At 47.3% G+C, this 19253-nt stretch overlaps 1 protein-coding gene across 1 annotated transcript in view; it reads right to left on the bottom strand.

The window, feature by feature from the left end:
- Positions 1–19253, bottom strand: part of ATG16L2 (autophagy related 16 like 2) — a 48087-nt gene that overhangs the window by 25079 nt on the left and 3755 nt on the right. Inside the window, exons 2-7 of the mRNA XM_083436514.1 lie at positions 11383–11473; positions 8952–9072; positions 7083–7156; positions 6125–6367; positions 3854–3919; positions 1154–1246 (exon numbers count right to left, since the gene is read on the bottom strand). Of these exons, the coding sequence (XP_083292640.1) occupies positions 1154–1246; positions 3854–3919; positions 6125–6367; positions 7083–7156; positions 8952–9072; positions 11383–11473 (688 nt within the window). The remainder of the gene's footprint in view (positions 1–1153; positions 1247–3853; positions 3920–6124; positions 6368–7082; positions 7157–8951; positions 9073–11382; positions 11474–19253) is intronic.

The following is a 19253-nucleotide window of genomic DNA, read 5'->3' as shown; positions in this document are numbered from 1 at the left end:
CTCCTGGAGAAAAGCCCGCAAGAGCGCACGAAGCTTGTGTGCGGCTCTTGGGGGCTTTTCCCGCCTGCCTCCCCCTTGCATTTGCTCCATAGGACGCACACACATTTTCCCTTGCTTTTTAGGAGGGAAAAAGTGCGTCCAATGGTGCGAAAAATACGGTACTTTTCCTTCCAGGAAAGTGGTTTGGGTTTCGTTTCTCATTCCTGATGTGTGCAAAATTCATTTTCAGCATTCTAAACAACTCCTTTCTTGCCAGAGGAAGCTGAGCCATAGCTGAACTGCAGAACCACAGAGCGGACCTGGGAGGAATCTGCTGTTCCCTAGTTCCGCAAGAGACCAAAATGGTCAAAGGCCTGGAAACGATGCCTTATGAGGAACGGCTAAGGGAGCTGGGCATGTTTAGCCTGGAGAAGAGGAGGTTAAGGGGTGATATGATAGCCATGTTCAAATATATGAAGGGATGTCACATGGAGGAGGGAGAAAGGTTGTTTTCTGCTGCTCCAGAGAAGCGGACACGGAGCAATGGATCCAAACTACAAGAAAGAAGATTCCACCTAAACATTAGGAAGAACTTCCTGACAGTAAGAGCTGTTCGACAGTGGAATTTGCTGCCAAGGAGTGTGGTGGAGTCTCCTTCTTTGGAGGTCTTTAAGCAGAGGCTTGACAACCATATGTCAGGAGTGCTCTGATGGTGTTTCCTGCTTGGCAGGGGGTTGGACTCGATGGCCCTTGTGGTCTCTTCCAACTCTATGATTCTATGATTCTATGAGATCGTAAAATACATTTATTAAAAAACCAGAAGCATTTCTCCTGGATAAAGTAGGGGAAGAAATTCCAAAAAGGGACCAAAAATTGTTTCTGTATGCAGCTACGGCAGCAAGGACTCTTTTAGCCAAAAATGGAAGCAACAGGAATTAGCAACGATTGAGGAGCGGCAGATGAAGGTGATGGAATATGCACAACTATTTTATGATTGTTTTTATGAGCGTTTTTTAAAAAACTGTCATGTTTTCTATGTGCTGCATTCTTTTTGTTGCTGCAAGACTTTGATGGGAGGAAATGATGCAAAACTCTTTAAAAGGAACCACTTTAAAAGGAAGCTAATTCAATAATAGCAATACAAAAACTATGAGCTCCACAGTTCATGCCTCACCGAAAGGGCCTTTTCCACACCTTTTCGCCAGGCTCCTCCTGGGCGTCTCTGTGGGGCATCTTTTGCTCATCAGCCTTCCCTACTTCTGGCTCTCTGACAAAGAGAAAAGGTGCGGAAAATTAGGGAGCACAAGAGCAAGATCAACAACATTTTAATGTATTTATTGCATTTAAAGATCGCCTTCTTTCTCCAAGGGCCTCAAGGAACAGCACACGGATCTCCCTATTTAATTCCTCCAACAGCAACAACAACCCTGTAAGGTAGGCTAGGCTGAGAGGCAGTAAAGGCCACCCGGTGGCAGAGTGGGGATTTGAATCTGGGACTCTCAGATCCTAGTCCGACACAGTGGTTCTCAATTATTATTATTATTATTTAGACAGGTTAAAAACTTGTGTCGGTGCATTCAGGAAGTGTATCAGCTGGTGGATAACCAAGTTCCAAAATCTGGAAATATAATGACATTTGAATTGCAGGCAGATAGATAGATAGATAGATAGATAGATAGATAGATAGATAGACAGACAGACACACACCCACACACACACACACCATACTTTTCCGTGTATAAGACTTGGATTTTTTTCTTTAAAAATTATGTTCAGAAAAGGGGGGTCGTCTTACACACACACACACACACACACGAAAGCTTGCAAATAAATGTCTATGTATTGGAATACTAATTTCACTTATAGGTAAAGGTAAAGGGACCCCTGACCATTAGGTCCAGTCGTGGCCGACTCTGGGGTTGCGGCGCTCATCTCGCTTTATTGGCCGAGGGAGCTGGCATACAGCTTCCGGGTCATGTGGCCAGCATGACTAAGCTGCTTCTGGCGAACCAGAGCAGCACACGGAAAACCGTTTACCTTCCCCCCCGGAGCGGTACCTATTTATCTACTTGCACTTTGAAGTGCTTTCGAACTGCTAGGTTGGCAGGAGTAGGGACTGAGCAATGGGAGCTCACCCCATCGCGGGGATATGAACTGCCGACCTTCTGATCAGCAAGTCCTAGGCTCTGTGGTTTAGACCACAGTGCCACCCGTGTCCCTAATTTCACTTATATACTTTCATAATAGACAAATTTTTATGTACTTTTTGTTTCCTTTCCTCCTATACTTTGCTTAGAGAAGTATTTCAAATAAAATATGATTTTTTTTTAAGTTCCAGAGCTGTCCACGTAATCTGGGAGGTGCAGTTCAAGCCACAGGGAATTCCCTGAGCCTTCCTAATGACAGGAAAAGGTCTCTTCGTCCCAGAGGCCACCTGGAGGGACATTGACAAACCGGCTGACTTGCGGAGACACTGAACTGCCACTTAGCAGCCTTGGAGCATTTTAGGTCTTGGCGGAAAGGTGTTACGCACAGCATGAGGAGCATGGGGCTGATATTGCACATTTCAGCAGCAGTCTTGCTCCCTACCTCCCCCCTGGGTATTTAATTAGCAGCAGCCCTGGGGACACAACGATCAACGTACCAATTAACTCAGGCTCTTTGCAGCTCCCTCTGCATCTTCACCAGGAGAATCTGGTTTATATACAAACATTTCGGTGGCCAGCCCAACAACTTGTTTCAGCTCAACCAAGAGGGGAGGGGGACAGGGAAGATGAGGACAGATAAATTAGATAGATAGATGATGATAGATAGAGATAGATGATAGATGATAGATAGATAGATGATAGATGATAGATGATAGATGATAGATGATAGATATAGATAGATAGATAGATAGATAGATAGATAGATAGATAGATAGATAGATGATAGATAGATAGATAGATAGATATAGATAGATAGATGATAGATAGATAGATAGATAGATAGATAGATAGATAGATAGATAGATATAGATGATAGATAGATAGATAGATAGATGATAGATAGATAGATAGATGCTATAGAGAGAGATATAGATATATATTCTGCCTTTCAACCAGGCAGAGGGCCTTCTCGGTGGTGGCGCTCATCCTGTGGAATGCCCTCCCATCAGATGACAAGGAAATAAACAACTATCTGAATTTTTAGAAGACATCTGAAGGCAGACCTGTTTAGGGAAGTTTTTTAATGTTTGATGTTTTGCTGCTTTATTATTACAGTGGTGTCCCGCAAGACGAATGCCTTGCAAGACGGAAAACCCGCTAGATGAAAGGGTTTTCCGTTTTGGAGGTGCTTCGCAAAATGAATTTGCTATGGGCTTGCTTCGCAAGATGAAAATGTCTTGCGATTCCTGGGGGTTTTTTTTCCCTCCCCCCCCCTTTTTCCCAAGCCCCTAAGCCGCTTAACAGCTGATCTAAGCCGCTTATCAGCTGATCTAAGCCGCAAATAGCCTTTTAGCAGCTAATCCGCTAATCCCTTAAACCTTTAATAGCCGCTAATAGCCTTTTAGCAGCTAATCCGCTAATCCCTTAAGCCTTTAATAGCCGCTGAGCCGCTAAACCGCTAATAGCGCTAATCCGCTAATGGGCTTGCTTCGCAAGATGGAAAAAACTGCAAGACGAAGAGACTCGCGGAACGGATTCTTTTCGTCTTGCGAGGCACCACTGTATTATTATTATTAATATTCTGTTGGGAGTTGCCCAAAGTGGCTGGTGAAACCCAGCCAGATGAGCAGGGTCTAAATAATAAAATAAATTCATTATTATTATTATTATCATCATCCTTATTCTTATTATCCGAAGATCTTTGAGGACCCACGAGCATGACTTACACCTTTATGCCCACCGGGGTCCTCGCTGCCTTCTTCAGCTCCTTGGCCAGCCGGTCTTGCTTTGCCCTGCAAGGGGAGGAAGGGCATCAGGGGGTGTGCAAGACATGCTCCCTCCATATGTTCTGCTTGCTAGATTTTCCAGGTCCTTTTGGGAGACAAGGCTGTGCTTCTGTCAAGGATGGGCTGAGGTCACGGGTTATGTACTGAGCTTGGATCCTAGAACAAGAGGCAGGTAGGATCCTAGAAGGCAGAAACCTGATTGGTCGGCAGGAGCCGCCCAATCCAGCTCCAGGAGGAAGTGAATCAGCAACCTGATTGGCCTGCAGGAACAGTCCAATCAGGCTCCAGGAGGGGAGTTGAATCAGCCAATCACACAGGACTCACTGTGTAAATCATGTACAGCGGACGCCTCGGGTTGAGAATGTGATCCATGCGGGAAGCGCGTTCACAACCCGCAGTGTTCGCAACCCACAGCACCGCGTCTGCGCATGCGTGGGTCGCGATTCGGCACTTCTGCGCATGCGCAAGCGCCAAAACCTGGAAGTAACCCATTCCGGTACTTTTGGGTTTGGTGCAGTGCGCAACCCGAAAGCGCACAACCCGAAGCGTCTGTAACCCGAGGTATGATTGTATATATAGCCAGAGGTTTTGGGGAAAAGCACTCACTCACTGTTGATGGGAGTTGTAGTCCCAAAACAACTAGAAGGCCGAGTTTGCCTATGCCTGATGTAAGTCATTGGCCCCGCCTGCTCGCCTGCTCCCTAAAATATCACTGGTTTACTCATTCCTATATGTAGGGTGCCTACATTCTGCATGGACTGGCTGCATGGCAACACGTGCAGATGGCTTTAGATACCTATGAGGTCCATAAATTACCATACAGCATATATGCAACACAAAAAACAGCGACAATTTGTTGCTGACAAGGGACAGCTGGATGTAGAAAGGGCCCCATTGCCTTCAGGAGCTGAGGGCCTCATCAAACCTCAATCAGCTCCTGTTCATGCTGTGAGCCCTCCTGTGGTCAGGTTGTATATATGTACAAATAAAGCCATATACAGTCGTACCTTGGTTTTCAAACAGCTTGGTTCCCGGTTTGCGAACTATTTTTGGAAGCCGAATGTCTGAGGGGGCTTCCGATTGGCTGCGGGAGCTTCCTGCAGCCAATCGGAAGCTGTGCTTTGGTTTCTGAACATTTGGGGAGTCAAACGGACTTCTGGAATAGATTCCGTTCGACCTCCAAGGTACAACTGTATCCTAAACATGCCACTGCCTTCATTCCAAGGAAACCAAACTTGGGGCAAGTGCCTGGGTTAAACCCCAGAGTTTCTCACTGCTCAAAGACTGTATTTCAAAACCCTGGTGAAAATTGGGACGTGTATCTTTTGGTGCTGAGAGAGTCAGCATCTGACACCTCCCCCATCTTATCCCATTTGCGACACAAAGGCTATTCCTGCAAACAGCCAGAGGGGGGTCGCTTTTACTTTTGCAAGATTGAATGTATTGCCCTGGTCTGTACTGGAGGGACGATTCCAACAGATTCCACACGAAAAACGCTTATGTCCCTGTGGAGATGGCAGTGACGAATCGGTGGCACATGCCCTTCTGGCTTGCACTCTTTATAAAGACTTATCACCCCTATTTTATTGTCCATTCCGGTTCGCCCAGCCACTGCCACAGTGTCCTTTCTCTTGGCAGATCAAGATGAGCAGGTGACAGCAAAGGTGGCAAGGTTTTTAGCTGGGACAATCAGAATAAGATCCACTATTTGACTACGGATTCAAAACCCTAAAATGTGTTTTATATACCGTATTTTTTGCCCTATAAGACTCGCTTTTTCCCTCCTAAAAAGGGGAAATATGTGTGCGTCTTTTGGAGCGAATGCAGGCTGCGCAGCTATCCCAGAAGCCAGAACAGCAAGAGGGATCGCTGCTTTCACTGCGCAGCGATCCCTCTTGCTGTTCTGGCTTCTGAGATTCAGAAAAATTTTTTCTCGTTTCCCCCCTCCAAAAACTAGGTGCGTCTTGTGGTCTGGTGCGTCTTATAGAGCGAAAAATACAGTACTTGCCCTTTTCTTTCTATTCTTTGAATATTGTATTCTCGTTTTATTGCTATGGCCGATGGCAGACGCAAATAAAGATTCATTCATTCAGCCAGCAGGGGGCACTTCAGCCCACACTTCCCCCGTTCCAGACTCTCCGGATCTGAACCACTGCTGCCCCCCACGCCCTGACCGCCCTCCCCGTTTCGCGTGGGGGGGAGGTCGCCCACCTCTCGAGGGCCTTGTTCCTGTGCTCGGCGGCCTCCGCTTTCTTCTGCATGAAGCACCTGAGCAGCTCCAGGCCTCTCTCGGCCGCCCGGCGGAACTCCCCCTCCTGCTGCCGGTAGCGCTGGTGCAGAGAGACGTAGTCGTCCTTCATGGCCGCAGTCCTGCGGCTCAGCTCCTCCACCTGCTCCCGCAGCCGGCGATGCTCGGCCTCCAGCTCAGAGACGTGCCCACTCAGACCGGCCAGCCTGGGGCAGACCAAAGCAAAGGGTGAAGGCAGGGCGTCCGAAGAGCCCTTCCAGCCCAGCATCCGGCTCTCCCAGGGGCCAACCAGGTGCCCATTATGGGAAACCCGCAAGCAGGATTCGAACACAGGAGCAACTCTCCCCTCCTGTGATTTCCAGGAAGCACTGTTGCCATCAAATGTGGAGGCAGGGAGGGGGTTATTTTGAGCAGGAATTTGGGGGAACTGAGTCTCCTTACCTTTTCAAAATTAAATCATTGCAGTGGTATCGCTGGATACAAAAGGGATCCGTTCCGGAGCCCCGTTCCTGTCCTGAAGTGAAAGCAACCCGCGCCTGCGGGTCGCGATTCGCCGCTTCTGCGCATGACGTCATTTTGACCGTATGCGCATGTGCAAGCGGTGAAACCCGGAAGTAACATGTTCCGTTACTTCTGGGTCGCCGTGGAGCGCAACCCAAAAATGCTCAACCTGAAGCAACTTCAACCCGAGGTATGACTGTATTGTGTTTTGTCGGGGGGGGGGGGGGGCTGGAATGGATATATTTACCCAATGACTGAGCCAAAATCCACCTGTATCTGTAATCAATCAAGTTGTGGCCATTTCTCATCCTGATCATTGTCTGCTTGAGTAGAACTTCTCCCACCATTGCCCCCACCAAAAAAAGAAAGAATCGAAAAGAGGCGTTGCGCCATAGAAGCAGCCGGACGGAGGTACGTTACCTGCCCCTCTGTTCCTCCAGTTCGGCATCTTTCGCTTTCAGCTGCAAGTTCCATTCATAGATGCTGTAGGCAAGCTGAAAAAGAAGAGAGAGGAGGTGGAAGAAGATTGGAAGAAATTTAAAGACTACTTACAGAACTATTATAAGATTAATGAATGTTAGAATGACATTGGATGGAGGTTAAAAGGTTATTAGCAATTAATGCGGTGAAGGAGTATGGTAAATTTGAAGGTTAAAAGATATAAAATTAAAGGTTTAATATATGAGATATTAAGATAAAGATTAAGATGCATCAAGATGTTAAGATAAGGACTAAGATAAGATAGACGGAAGGGATTTGCTGATTAAATATTTGAATTGGAATACAGTGAAGGAAGGTGTGGGGAAGTCTGGGAAATAAGTAAACGCAAAGAATATTATGAAATTGGAATTGTTTTTATTTGTTTTTCTTTCTGTTTTTTGTATTTTTGTATTTTTTTTTGTTTCTTTTTTCTTATGTAAAAATATTATAAAAAAAAGAAAAAGAACAGAGAGGGGTCCCCTGGTCAGCTGGTCTGCAGGCTTCTCCTTCAGTGAAAGACTGGATCATGCCTTGGCAGGGGAGACATCCTGGAGAAGGTGAAGGCATCAGGGCAAACAAGAAGCTGGAATGGGTGATGGCAGGGCCGGATTTAGGGCTGATGAGGCCCTAAGTCAGGCATCCCCCAACTCGGCCCTCCAGATGTTTCGGGACGACAACTCCCATCATCCCTGACCACTGGTCCTGTTAGCTAGGGATGATGGGAGTTGTAGTCCCAAAACATCTGGGGGGCCGAGTTTGGGGGTGCCTGCCCTCAGCTCCTGAAGGTAATGGGGCCCTTTATATGTCCAGCTGTCCTTTGTCAACAACAAATTGTCAGTTTTTTGTGTTGAATATACGCTAGTTGGTAATTCATGGACTAATAGGTATCTAAGGTCATTTGCACATAACAAAATATGTATTTTATCAAAGTAACTGTTACAGCCAGTCCATGCAGAATGTAGGCACCCTATATATAGAAAGGAGCAAACCAGGGATATTTTAGGGAGCAGGCGAGCAGGCAGAGCCCATTACTTGCATCATAGGAGCCTACACAACACAAAACACTGTTGCTGTATGTAGGCTTTAGTTTACAGTGGTGCCTCGCAAGACAAAATTAATTCGTTCTGCGAGTTTTTTCGTCTTGTGAATTTTTCGTCTTGCGAAGCACGGTTTCCCATAGGAATGCATTGGCGGTTTTAAGAAAAAGGCGCAAGACGTTTTCGTCTTGTGAAGCAACTCAAAAAACAAAAAACTCTTTCGTCTTGCGAGTTTTTCATCTTGCGAGGCATTCGTCTTGCGAGGTACCACTGTATTTGTTTTTTATCTTATATTTTGGAAATGAATGTCCAGGTTTTTTTCCCTTTAAATTTTTGGGGGGCTCCCAAGGGAGTGGGGCCCTAAGGTATAGATCAAGGGTCAGCAAACTTTTTCACCAGGGGGTCTTGTGGGGGGCCGGACTATACTTTTTTTTGGGGGGGGGGATAAATGAATGAATTCCTATGCTCCACAAATAACCCAGAGATGCATTTTAAATAAAAGCACACATTCCACTCATGTAAAAACACGCTGATTCCCGGACTGTCCGCAGGCTGGATTGAGAAGGTGATTGGGCCGGATCCGGCCCCCGGGCCTTAGTTTGCCTACCCATGCTATAGATTGTTTAGCTTATATGTAAATTCGGCACTGGGTGATGGACCACTGAATAATTCTGCTTACCCCTTCTGTCCCATTTCCCTGGCCTCTCCTGTTCCTTGGATGTGGGAGAGGTGTCTCGCCCAAATTCCCAGGCCCAATCCTGTGTCAACTTACCTCCCCGTTGATGCTTTCCAGCTCCGCCAAATGTCTCTCATGAATCCCCTTCAGGGTCTCTGTTGTTTCTGCAGAGCCCAAGACTGCACCCAAGAAACAGTCAGTGGTCTCCTGGATGGCTCTGCAAAAACACAAGCAAATTCAGATGAGAAAATCAGAGCAGCCACTGGTCATCAATAGCCCTCTGTGAATTTGCCCTATCCTCTTCAAAAGCCATCCAGGTTGGTTGCCGTCACTGCCTCCTGTGGCAGGGAGTTCCACAGTTGAACCACGCTCCGCATGAAGAAGCCCGCAAGCAGGGCTGGAAGCAACAAACCCTCCCCATCATATTCCCTGGCAACTGGTACCCAGAGGCACTTTGCTTTAAAAAATAGAGCCTTTGTTTAGACAGCAAGGCTCCCAGATCAGCGCTCCATGAATTAATCTGTGCAACCAACAGTCTGTGTGAACCCCACAGTTCTTGCAGTCATGGAAATTAATATTGGGCATGGAAAATCAACTTCTGGAGAATGCCTTTTTGTTTCTAATTCAAAGCCGCTAACCAGTGAATTCCGTGCATCCGCTATGCGCTGTTTGAAGACAGGCTTCCCTTTGTCTGTGCAAAATCTGTTGCCAATCAATTTAATTGATTCAGTTCCAGCGTCGTAAAAGAGATTTCTCTTAATCCACTTTCTCCGTCATCTTTTGGTGTGGGAGCTCCACACACACACACACATACACTGGGTGCGGGTGTCCTGGGTGGGGGGAACAGCCCTCTTCGACCCCAGATGAACCAAAAACCTCAGACACCCAGATTTCCTTTCAAAAAGGGAAAGTTTCTAACAGTGGTAAGACCTGAGGAAAATGTACAAATGCTTTACTTCTTTGTGTGAGAAACCTGCATGTTCCCCCTTTCTGGCTGGACACTGTGTGGCAAGGATGCTGGACTAGATGGGCCACTGGCCTGATCCAGAAAACTCGAATAAATAATAATAATAATAATAATAATAATAATAATAATAATAATAATAATGTATTTATACCCCGCCCATCTGCCTGGGTTTCCCCAGCCACTCTGGGAGGCTCCCAACCAAATATTAAATACACAATACAGCATTAAACATTAAAAGCTTCCCTAAACAGGGCTGCCTTCAGATGTCTTCTAAAAGTCTGGTAGTTGTTGTTCTCTTTGACATCTGGTGGGAGGGCGTTCCACAGGGCGGGCGCCACCACAGAGAAGGCCCTCTGCCTGCTTCCCTGTAACCTTATCACTAGGGCTGGGTGATCTATTAATATATCGTGATCTATTAATATATCGTCCAAAACCGGATTGAAGTGATATCGGTTTCATAGTTTTTTACCTGACAATACATCTTGAATCATGATGTGTGTTTGGGCTAGGCGATACATCGTAGAAAACCGGTTTGCAGCCCGTATCATGATATCAGTTTCATGATTTTTGACCTGGCAATATATCTTGAATCATGATGTATGCGTGTCTGCTATGCAAAAATCACAATGTGGGGAAAACCGTGAAGCCAGCCAATGTCTCTACCTAACTCCATCCTATTTCAGACATTGTGAAATATCAGTATATCGTGATTCTTAGCTGGTGTTATAAGAAAAAAACTGCTCACCCTATTCATACACAAATGTGCCCTTAAGGCAGGATTTGTGAGCACAGAGACAAAGATGGGGGGGGGGGGGGGCTTTTCCCATTTCCATCCAAACTGCGGAGGAATAGCCGAGGTCACTGAAAGAGTCAAAATGGCTTCAGGACTGTTTTCCTGTACTGTTTCAGACATGTGGTTTATATATTTATGTATGTGTTTGGCTGGTACATTTATGAACATTTATTTTATATCTTAGACCTTACAATTCCCATAACACTGGTGGTATAGCAAGATACTGAAAACCAGGTATCGCCCAGCCCTACTTAGCACTCGGACTGGGTGCATGAGAAGGAAATTCAGATGTGCTACTACTAATCTGCAGCCAGCAGAATTTGAACGCACACCCTCCCAACCCTGGTACTGCCAAGGTCCCTGACTCAGCACAGATTCTGCCCAGGAGGGAGGCAGGGCTGAATTAGCCTTGCAAGACTTGTGCAAATGGGGAACAGCGCCCATTGTAAACGTGCAAGGCACAGCCGCTGCTATTCTGAGTTATTTTGGTCCTGTGCGGTGCCAAGACAAGTTGTGCCTGTGTGTTTACTTCCACAACCGAGTAAAATTCCTGCACAGTCATCTTGAGGGGGGAAAGAGAAGAGGCCTCTGAGCCTGCCAACCATCACCCAGCGCGGGTGTCACAGGAAGCAAGAAAAAGAAAAATAAGAAAAACAGAGCAGGACAGCAACAGGAAACTCCCGACTCCTACCCACTAAAGCCAGGACTGCCCAGTGGCTAAACTACATCTTGACACAAAGACAGGGAGAGAACTGAGGTTTTGATACCTGGGAGGGAAACCTCGCAAGTTATCCAGAGATTTTGCTTGCAGCTTTGCAGTGAGGTTTTCCAGGTTGGATTTTTCCAAGAGCTTGTTATCTACAAGAAAATAAAGAAGATGGAGGCTATGAAAGGGAAGACCAAAGAATAAGATTCCTGGAGAATTTACGGCAACACATCTCCCACTGGCAGCGATGCAGGACGGAAGACTTTCCCATCGTATTTTTTCTGCCAAAGATATTCTACTTTTAGAAATACGTTGTTTCCCAGTGCTTGGTTTACGTATAAGCTAAACAAGCTATCGCTTAGGGCCCCACTCTCTTGGGGCCCCAAAAAAATTTAAGGGAAAAAAACCTGGATGTACATTTCCAAAATATAAGGTAAAAAACAAATAAAATCAAACCTACATACAGCATTGTAGAAAGTCTTCCATCCATATGTGTTAGAGTTTTTTATGTTGTGTAGGTTCCTATGATGTAAGTAATGGGCCCCACCTGCCATATAAAGGGCCCCATTACCTTCAGCAGTTTAGGGCCTCGTCAAACCTAAATCCAGCTGTTAAGTTGTGGGTGAACATATCAGACGACACAGCGATTCTTCAAACAGCTCTTGTTTATTCACAGGCCAGGACAGAACTGAACTGAAGGGTTCAGTCAGCCTGCTTATATAGAGCTCCAGTACAATGTACCATATTTTTTGCTCTATAGGGCGCACCGGACCATAGGGCACACCTAGTTTTTAGGGGGGGGGGGGGAATAAAAATTTAGCCCCAAAGAGCAAAGAAGCCAAGACAGCGAGCGGGAACTCCCGCCGCGCTCAGAAGGCTTGCGGATAGCTGCCTGAAGCCTGCATTCGCTCCATAGGGCGCACACACATTTTCCCTTCATTCTTGGAGGGGGGAAATTGCATCCTATAGAGCAAAAAATACGGTAACTGTAACAATTTTCTAAAACTATCCAATCATTGAACATCACTTTCAATCCCTTATTTGCATAACTATCTACAGTATCCCCCTGCTGGCCCAGGGTGAGAACTTCAGTACATAACACCGGCCCTGATTGTTTCATAAATTAACAGGTTGCATGGTGAATAGAACACAATGCAGGTCAAACAGAGCAGTCAAATCTAACTCAAATTGATGATTAACTTTTTCCAGGTTCCTATTGCTAGGAAGCAAATATAACTGTGTGCTCAGCTCTTCAGGCATTGCAAAATTGGTGCGTTAACAGTTTTCAATCCTCTTTTTCCCCCCTCTTGAAATCTAACGTAGGAAAATGCTTAAAGTAGCTGCAAGAATTCTAATTTTTAAAAGCCAAGTAAAATTCTGAATTTGTTCAAACCTAACACTGAAACCCCACCAAAGCTGCAATCCGATATCCATTTACCAGCACGGAAGCCGATTTAACTCAATGGAACTTACTCCCGAGGAGACATTTTTTGCAAGTGAACTTTATTGAGCGCCCTTACCCCCACCCGCAATCTAATATTTTAGTGCAACTCCTTTTCCAAGTGGGAAACTTTTTCCACCATTTCAAATCAATACAAAATTATCAAGGCATGACTCTTCTTTAAGACACTAAATCAGATCTATGCTGATTTAGGACAATAGAAAATTCATATATAGATAGATCTGACTTCATGCCAGCTCAGCCTTTAAGAGCCATAGTTGCTCTTAAGTTCTTAGTATCATAGAATTATAGGTACCATATGTACCCCCCAAGGGTCATCTAGTCCAACCCTCTGCAATGCAGGTTCTTATTTCATACAACGCAAAATTACAGTGGTGCCCCGCAAGACGAATGCCTCGCAAGACGGAAAACCCGCTAGGCGAAAGGGTTTTCCGTTTTGGAGGTGCTTCGCAAAACGAATTTCCTATGGGCTTGCTTCGCAAGACGAAAATGCCTTGCGAGTTCCTGCGGGGGTTTTTTCTGCTCCCCACCCCCTTTTTCTAAGGCACTAAGCTGCTAATAGCCTTTTAGCAGCTAATCCGCTAATCCCTTAAGCTGTTAATAGCCGCTAATAGCGCTAATCCGCTAATGGGCTTGCTTCGCAAGACGAAAAAACCGCTAGACGAAGAGACTCGCGGAACGGATTCTTTTCGTCTTACGAGGCACCACTGTACTTACTTTGTAGGCCCAGAGCAAGAGGCTTATTTATTGTTGAACAGGCTAAAACAACAACAACAACAACGGGAGATGTAAGGAGTCAAAACAATGAGCTAAGGATGGAATCAAAGCTACAACCCATAATAACTGGATACAGTATTTCACTTTGTTCATTGCTATAATTGCCACGACACATGTGCCCTTTTTTGCAATAAGAACTTTTTATTCTCCCAGACTTAACAATGGCCATGTTCGTCTGGTGCTTAAAAAAAATTCTTCCCCCAACTTCTTCCCCCTTGCTAGTAAAGCTGGTTTTATGCTGCTGCGATTATTCTGTATTCTACATGGCCCTCTCTCCCGCTGTTGTTTTGTGTAGCTTATAACTGGTTTTATTGTCGGAAACCTTGGCCTGCGTTTTGTAATTTCATAAGCCGTAAAAAGAGCCCAGAGGACAAGGAGGTACACGAAGTCACTCACTGAATAAAAAAACCTCTCCCCAATCTAGCAGAGGGCTGAGCGGATCCTGCCGATTCGGACCGGTTGCCATGGTTACGAAGCCGCACAGAGCACTGAATGCGCAGGACGAACGGGGCAAAGCGCCTTGCAGCAAAAAATACGACAAGTGACTTTAGCTACATCTGGACTAGGGCAAGTTTTAGGGGAAAGAATGAGCAGAGGTTGCACAGACACCTGCCAGGGATCCTTTACCTGCAATTCCTGCGTTGCAAGGGGTCGGGCTAGAGGACCTTTGGGAACCCCTCCCCACGCTACAGTTCTAGGATTCTCACAACGTTCTTTTGCTGCAGTGCAGAGTCATCTTATTGCAGCATGATTCTGCATTGGGTAGAAATATGCACAGGTGCAGTTTTGGAAGGGATAAAACAGCTACTTGAGATGGTGTTTGGATGATGCTCAGGTCTACCCGCATGCATGCTCCAGCGCTAGGAGGGAACCGGCCACAGCTGGGGCTCGTGTGCAAACTCCGGGTCTCAGGCAGCCTTGCTGTTGTTTAATCGTTTAGTCGTGTCCGACTCTTCTTGATCCCCTGGACCAGAGCACGCCAGGCACTCCTGTCTTCCACTGCCTCCTGCAGTTTGGTCAAACTCATGCTGGTAGCTTCGAGAACACTGTCCCACCCTCTCGTCCTCTGTCGTCCCCTTCTCCTTGTGCCCTCCATCTTTCCCAACATCAGGGTCTTTTCCAGGGAGTCTTCTCTTCTCCGGAGGTGGCCAAAGTATTGGAGTTTCAGCTTCAGGGTCTGTCCTTCCAGTGAGCACTCAGGGCTCCTGAAGAATGGAGAGGTTTGATCTTCTTGCAGTCTATGGGACTCTCAAGAATCTCCTCCAGCACCATAATTCAAAAGCATCAATTCTTCAGCGATCAGCCTTCTTTATGGTCCAGCTCTTCCATACATCACTACTGGGAAAACCATAGATTTTACTATATGGACCTTTGTTGGCAAGGTGATGTCTCTACTTTTTAAGATACTCAGGCAGCCTAGCTGGATGTAAAAAGGGTCCGTTCGAAAGTTGCTCGCAGTGGCCATCCTCACACGCTTTTCACTGCTCAGTAGGGTGGTTCTGTGGGTTAAACCACAGAGCCTAGGACTTGCTGATCAGAAGGTCGGTGGTTCGAATCTCCGTGACAGGGTGAGCTCCCGTTGCTCGGTCCCTGCTCCTGCCAACCTAGCAGTTCGAAAGCACTTCAAAGTGCAAGTAGATAAATAGGTACCGCTCTGGCAGGAAGGTAAATGGCATTTCCGTGCGCTGCTCTGGTTCGCCAGAAGCGGTTTAGTCCTGCTGGCCACATGACCCGGAAGCTGTACGCCGGCTCCCTCGGCCAATAAAGCGAGATGAGCGCCGCAACCCCAGAGTCGGCCACGACTGGACCTAATGGTCAGGGGTCTCTTTACCCAAGGCAAAGAGGCAGCTGGAGATGGGATGCTGAGAACCAGCACCAAATCTGGGCCAGACACCAAAACCTTCTGGGTGGCCACAGCCTGGGAGCAAGCGCGGGAAAAAAAACTCTTTGGTTATGAGATGCAGCGCAGGACAATGGTTAGAGCAGGTTCTCGAAGGGTGTAGCAGGAGAGGACAGCAAGTCCAGTGCTAAAATTGAAGGGCAATCTATAGTGTCAAAATACTTAAGGTACATCTGTATGAGGCTTCTTTTTAATTATACTTTGGGACTGATTCCTGTTCTTATGTAGATGCCTTGTTTTATCCTTTCTGGGTGCCCCATGATTGTATTTTAAAGTCATCGTGTTCTAGGTTATAAAATTTGGCGCTGCTGGGAGTCGTTCCCTTTTGTTTTCCGGTGCATTTCTTATCCGCAAAAAAATCGGCGTGGGGCGAGCAAATTTTTATTCTGGAAGTGTGGCCCAGAGAAAAATGTTTGAGAACCAAAGGGTTAGAGTGTCACACTGGGATCTGGGAGAAGTGGGGGCAGCGGGGGCGGAGAACAGGCGGGGGCATGGCTGGCGCATGTCCTGTAGGTGTGTCACGCTGCCTGCGGGGGCATGGTGCCCGGTGCAGGGTGGCGCGCATTGAGCGTCCGGAGAGACAGCCGCAGTAGCAACCCCCCGGGATGGTACCTGGAGCAGCCCGCTCCCCCCGCCCCCTTCCTCCGCCAGTGCCTGGGAGAGCAGAGTTTGAATCCCTACTCAGCCATGGACCTTGGGCTATGCACCATCTCTCGACACACCTAGTCTGCGTCACAGGGTTGTTGTGAGGCTCAAAGACCGGGCGAGGAAGTCTTCACGCCATCTTGAGCTCCTTAGAGGAATGGTAGCGGAAAGATGTATCAATAAAGCAACATTGGTCATACACAGTACGTTTCCGAGCACAATTCAAAGTGTTGGTGCTGGGCTTTAAAGCCCTAAACGGCCTCAGCCCAGTATACCTGAAGGAGCGTCTCCACCCCCATCGTTCTGCCCGGACACTGAGGTCCAGTGCCGAGGGCCTTCTGGCAGTTTCCTCCCTGTGAGAAGTGAGGTTACAGGGAACCAGGCAGAGGGCCTTCTCGGTAGTGGCACCCACCCTGTGGAATGCCCCCCCATCAGATGTCAAGGAGATAAACAACTACCTGACATTCAGAAGACATCTGAAGGCAGCCCTGTTTAGGGAAGCTTTTAATGTGTGACATTTTGATGTATTTTTAATCCTTGTTGGAAGCCGCCCAGAGTGGCTGGGGAAACCCAGCCAGATGGGTGGGGTACAAATAAATAATAATAATAATAATAATAATAATAATAATAATAATAATAATTCTTACACAGAGCACACCAACCATAATCAATGGACGGAAGCAGTAGTTTAAATAATTGGGATGTAGTTAAATCTTTCCCTACAGGTCTCGGCTGTTAAGGAGGCAGTGGCGGCTCCCAACTTGAAAGGCTTTTAAAGAGGGTGGGACAAGTTGACAGGCTATCAAAGGCTGCTAGGTTATACTGAGAGGCACTGACAGAGCTTCATGTCCACAAGTGGGGATTTGAAACTGGGTCTCCCAGATCCTAGTCCGACATTCGAACCACTAGACCACCCTGGCTCCTATCCATACTGGGTCAGGAGCAAGTCTTGCTGAGCTCAATGGGACTTTCTGAACTCTCAGGTGCAGGCATACAAGATTGCAGCCTCCTTGCAGAATCTTTGCAATGCCTTTACGAAAACAGAAACTGAGCAGTGCCAGCTTTTGAAACTGCATCGGTTCCTCCAAGGAACGGCAGCTGTTCCTTCTTCCCAGGAGGCTGACTTACGTTGCATTACATTGTTTTCCTACTGCTCTTTCGAACGTTGCAACATCCCGCAGAAAAGAGGATGCTAAAATGATTTCCCCTTCCGCACTTTGGTGTGTGTGGTCTCACCCAAAAATGGATCCTGCACATCCGTTTGTCTGCGGTTTGCCAGAATTTGCCGTGCCTCCCTGCGGCCATCTGCCTTGGTGGCGCCGCAGCACATTGAGTGGGGCTGGTGATGCCGGTATCTGGCTGCCAGAGTCCCGGGGTTCTGAGTTCAAATTCCCGGCAATGAAGATCATAGGGTGACCACGGGTCAATCACTCTCTCTTACAGGGTGCTTGTGAAACCTCCATACCTGTGAAGCACTGAGCTCCTCAGAAAAAGATGAGGAACATATTGGCATCTGTCTGCCTTGAGAGGCAATGGAGTGTGCCTCTAGGGGTGAAGTCAAACTGCTGTGACCTCTCAGGACAGGGCTCAGCAACGTGCGGCCCACGGGCCGGATGCGGCCCACGAAGACAGTTTTACCAGCCCATGAGCCACCCACAAACCGAGCCACCCACTTGGCAAGTCCCCCGCGCACTGCGCTAAAGCAATGCAGCGTGGCGCCAGGACTCGCCGAGTGGCACAGGAAATGGCATCTGCACATGCACAGATACCGGAAATCGCGTCTGCGCATGTCCAGACGCCGAAAACCGCTTCTGCGCAGACACAATTAACGGCATCGCGCTGCGCCAGTCCGGCTCACGGACGATCTCCGTGGGAGTGATCCGGCCCATAGCCAGTAAACCTTGTGGACGCATGTCCCAGGAGATCCTGGGCTGCCCAGATGACAAGACCCCCCTTTCAGCCTCGCTGATGTGGTCCCAAGAGCAAGACGTTTGGCACCAGCTTGGCTGCAGGAGTTGCCGGACGGAGGCAGACAAGGAGCCATCCAACCATTTTAGGGACTCCAATCTGGGTTTGTGTAGGGTTTACCTCTTAGCCTTTTCTTCTCCCACTAGGCAGCAGAGGTTTAGGATCAGAGTTTTCCTTCTCCTAGACAGGCTCCCATCCCATCTGCCCCTCACTTCCCTCTACAGTATGTGCAGAAGCCGCTTTCTTGACCGTTGGACCCACGCATGGTCTTGTCTGCTCAATCTGCCAGAGCCTGTCTTTGCGGGTAGGGGAGGTCCCTCACTTCCTCCATTACAGGGGATTAGATGACTGTTGGGGTCCCTGCCAACTCTACAGCTCTATGATTCTATGATCACCAGCACAGATTTGAGGCCTCCTTTCTGGGCTGACTGTCCAAGACCAAAACGAAAGCAGAGCTATTAGGAAAAGCCATTCTTGGCTCAAGCCCGCTCAGAGGACGAGAGGCGTTCCCCAACATATCCAAGAGTTGTTACCGTTGTTCTGCCTTTTCAAAAAATGTCCTTTTACACAGATGATGATTTAAAGGCATGTTCCCTTCATTGGTCTACTAATCCGCAAACAGTACAAATTAGCAATGCTTTTAGCAAGCAGGAAAACAAGGATGATCTCATTGCCCTTTTCGTAAGCGGGGGGGGGGGGGTAATTTTGACGGCGCTACAGCTGGCATTTCCTGCCTTAGTTTAATTGCAACCATCAATATTTTAAATGATGCAGGATAGCCCAGGAGTTGGAGAGAAATCATGCTAAGCCTATGAAGAGAGAGAGCAAGATGCCTTTCAGGCAGGACTGAGCTTGTAGAAGATGAGAGGGAGCAGACCATTCCCAGGCAGCGAATATTGCAAAACATTGCTTCAGACAGGGGCAGGTCTCGCAGTGCTACTTTTATCGAGGATCTTTGCACATGGGCAGGATCCCATGGGTGGAGGAGAGGATCCTTCCAGCTAGCAGGACATACACCCATTCGTGGTCACAGAGCAGCCAAACAAAAGCCAACTGCTCACTTCTCCTTTCTCTAGCAATGTCGAAACCAGGGAATAAAACGGTTTTAAATCACACCGGGAAATGAATTAATGGGCCATTCCCCTTGTGACAATTCTTCTTTGTTAGCCAGGGACTCTAT

This window comes from Podarcis tiliguerta (genome assembly GCF_965153285.1).
Source record: "Podarcis tiliguerta genome assembly, chromosome: 4".
In the NCBI taxonomy this organism is placed as follows: Eukaryota; Metazoa; Chordata; class Lepidosauria; order Squamata; family Lacertidae; genus Podarcis; species Podarcis tiliguerta.
Note: the sequence above shows the minus strand (reverse complement) of the source record. Positions and strands in the feature narration are given on the sequence as shown.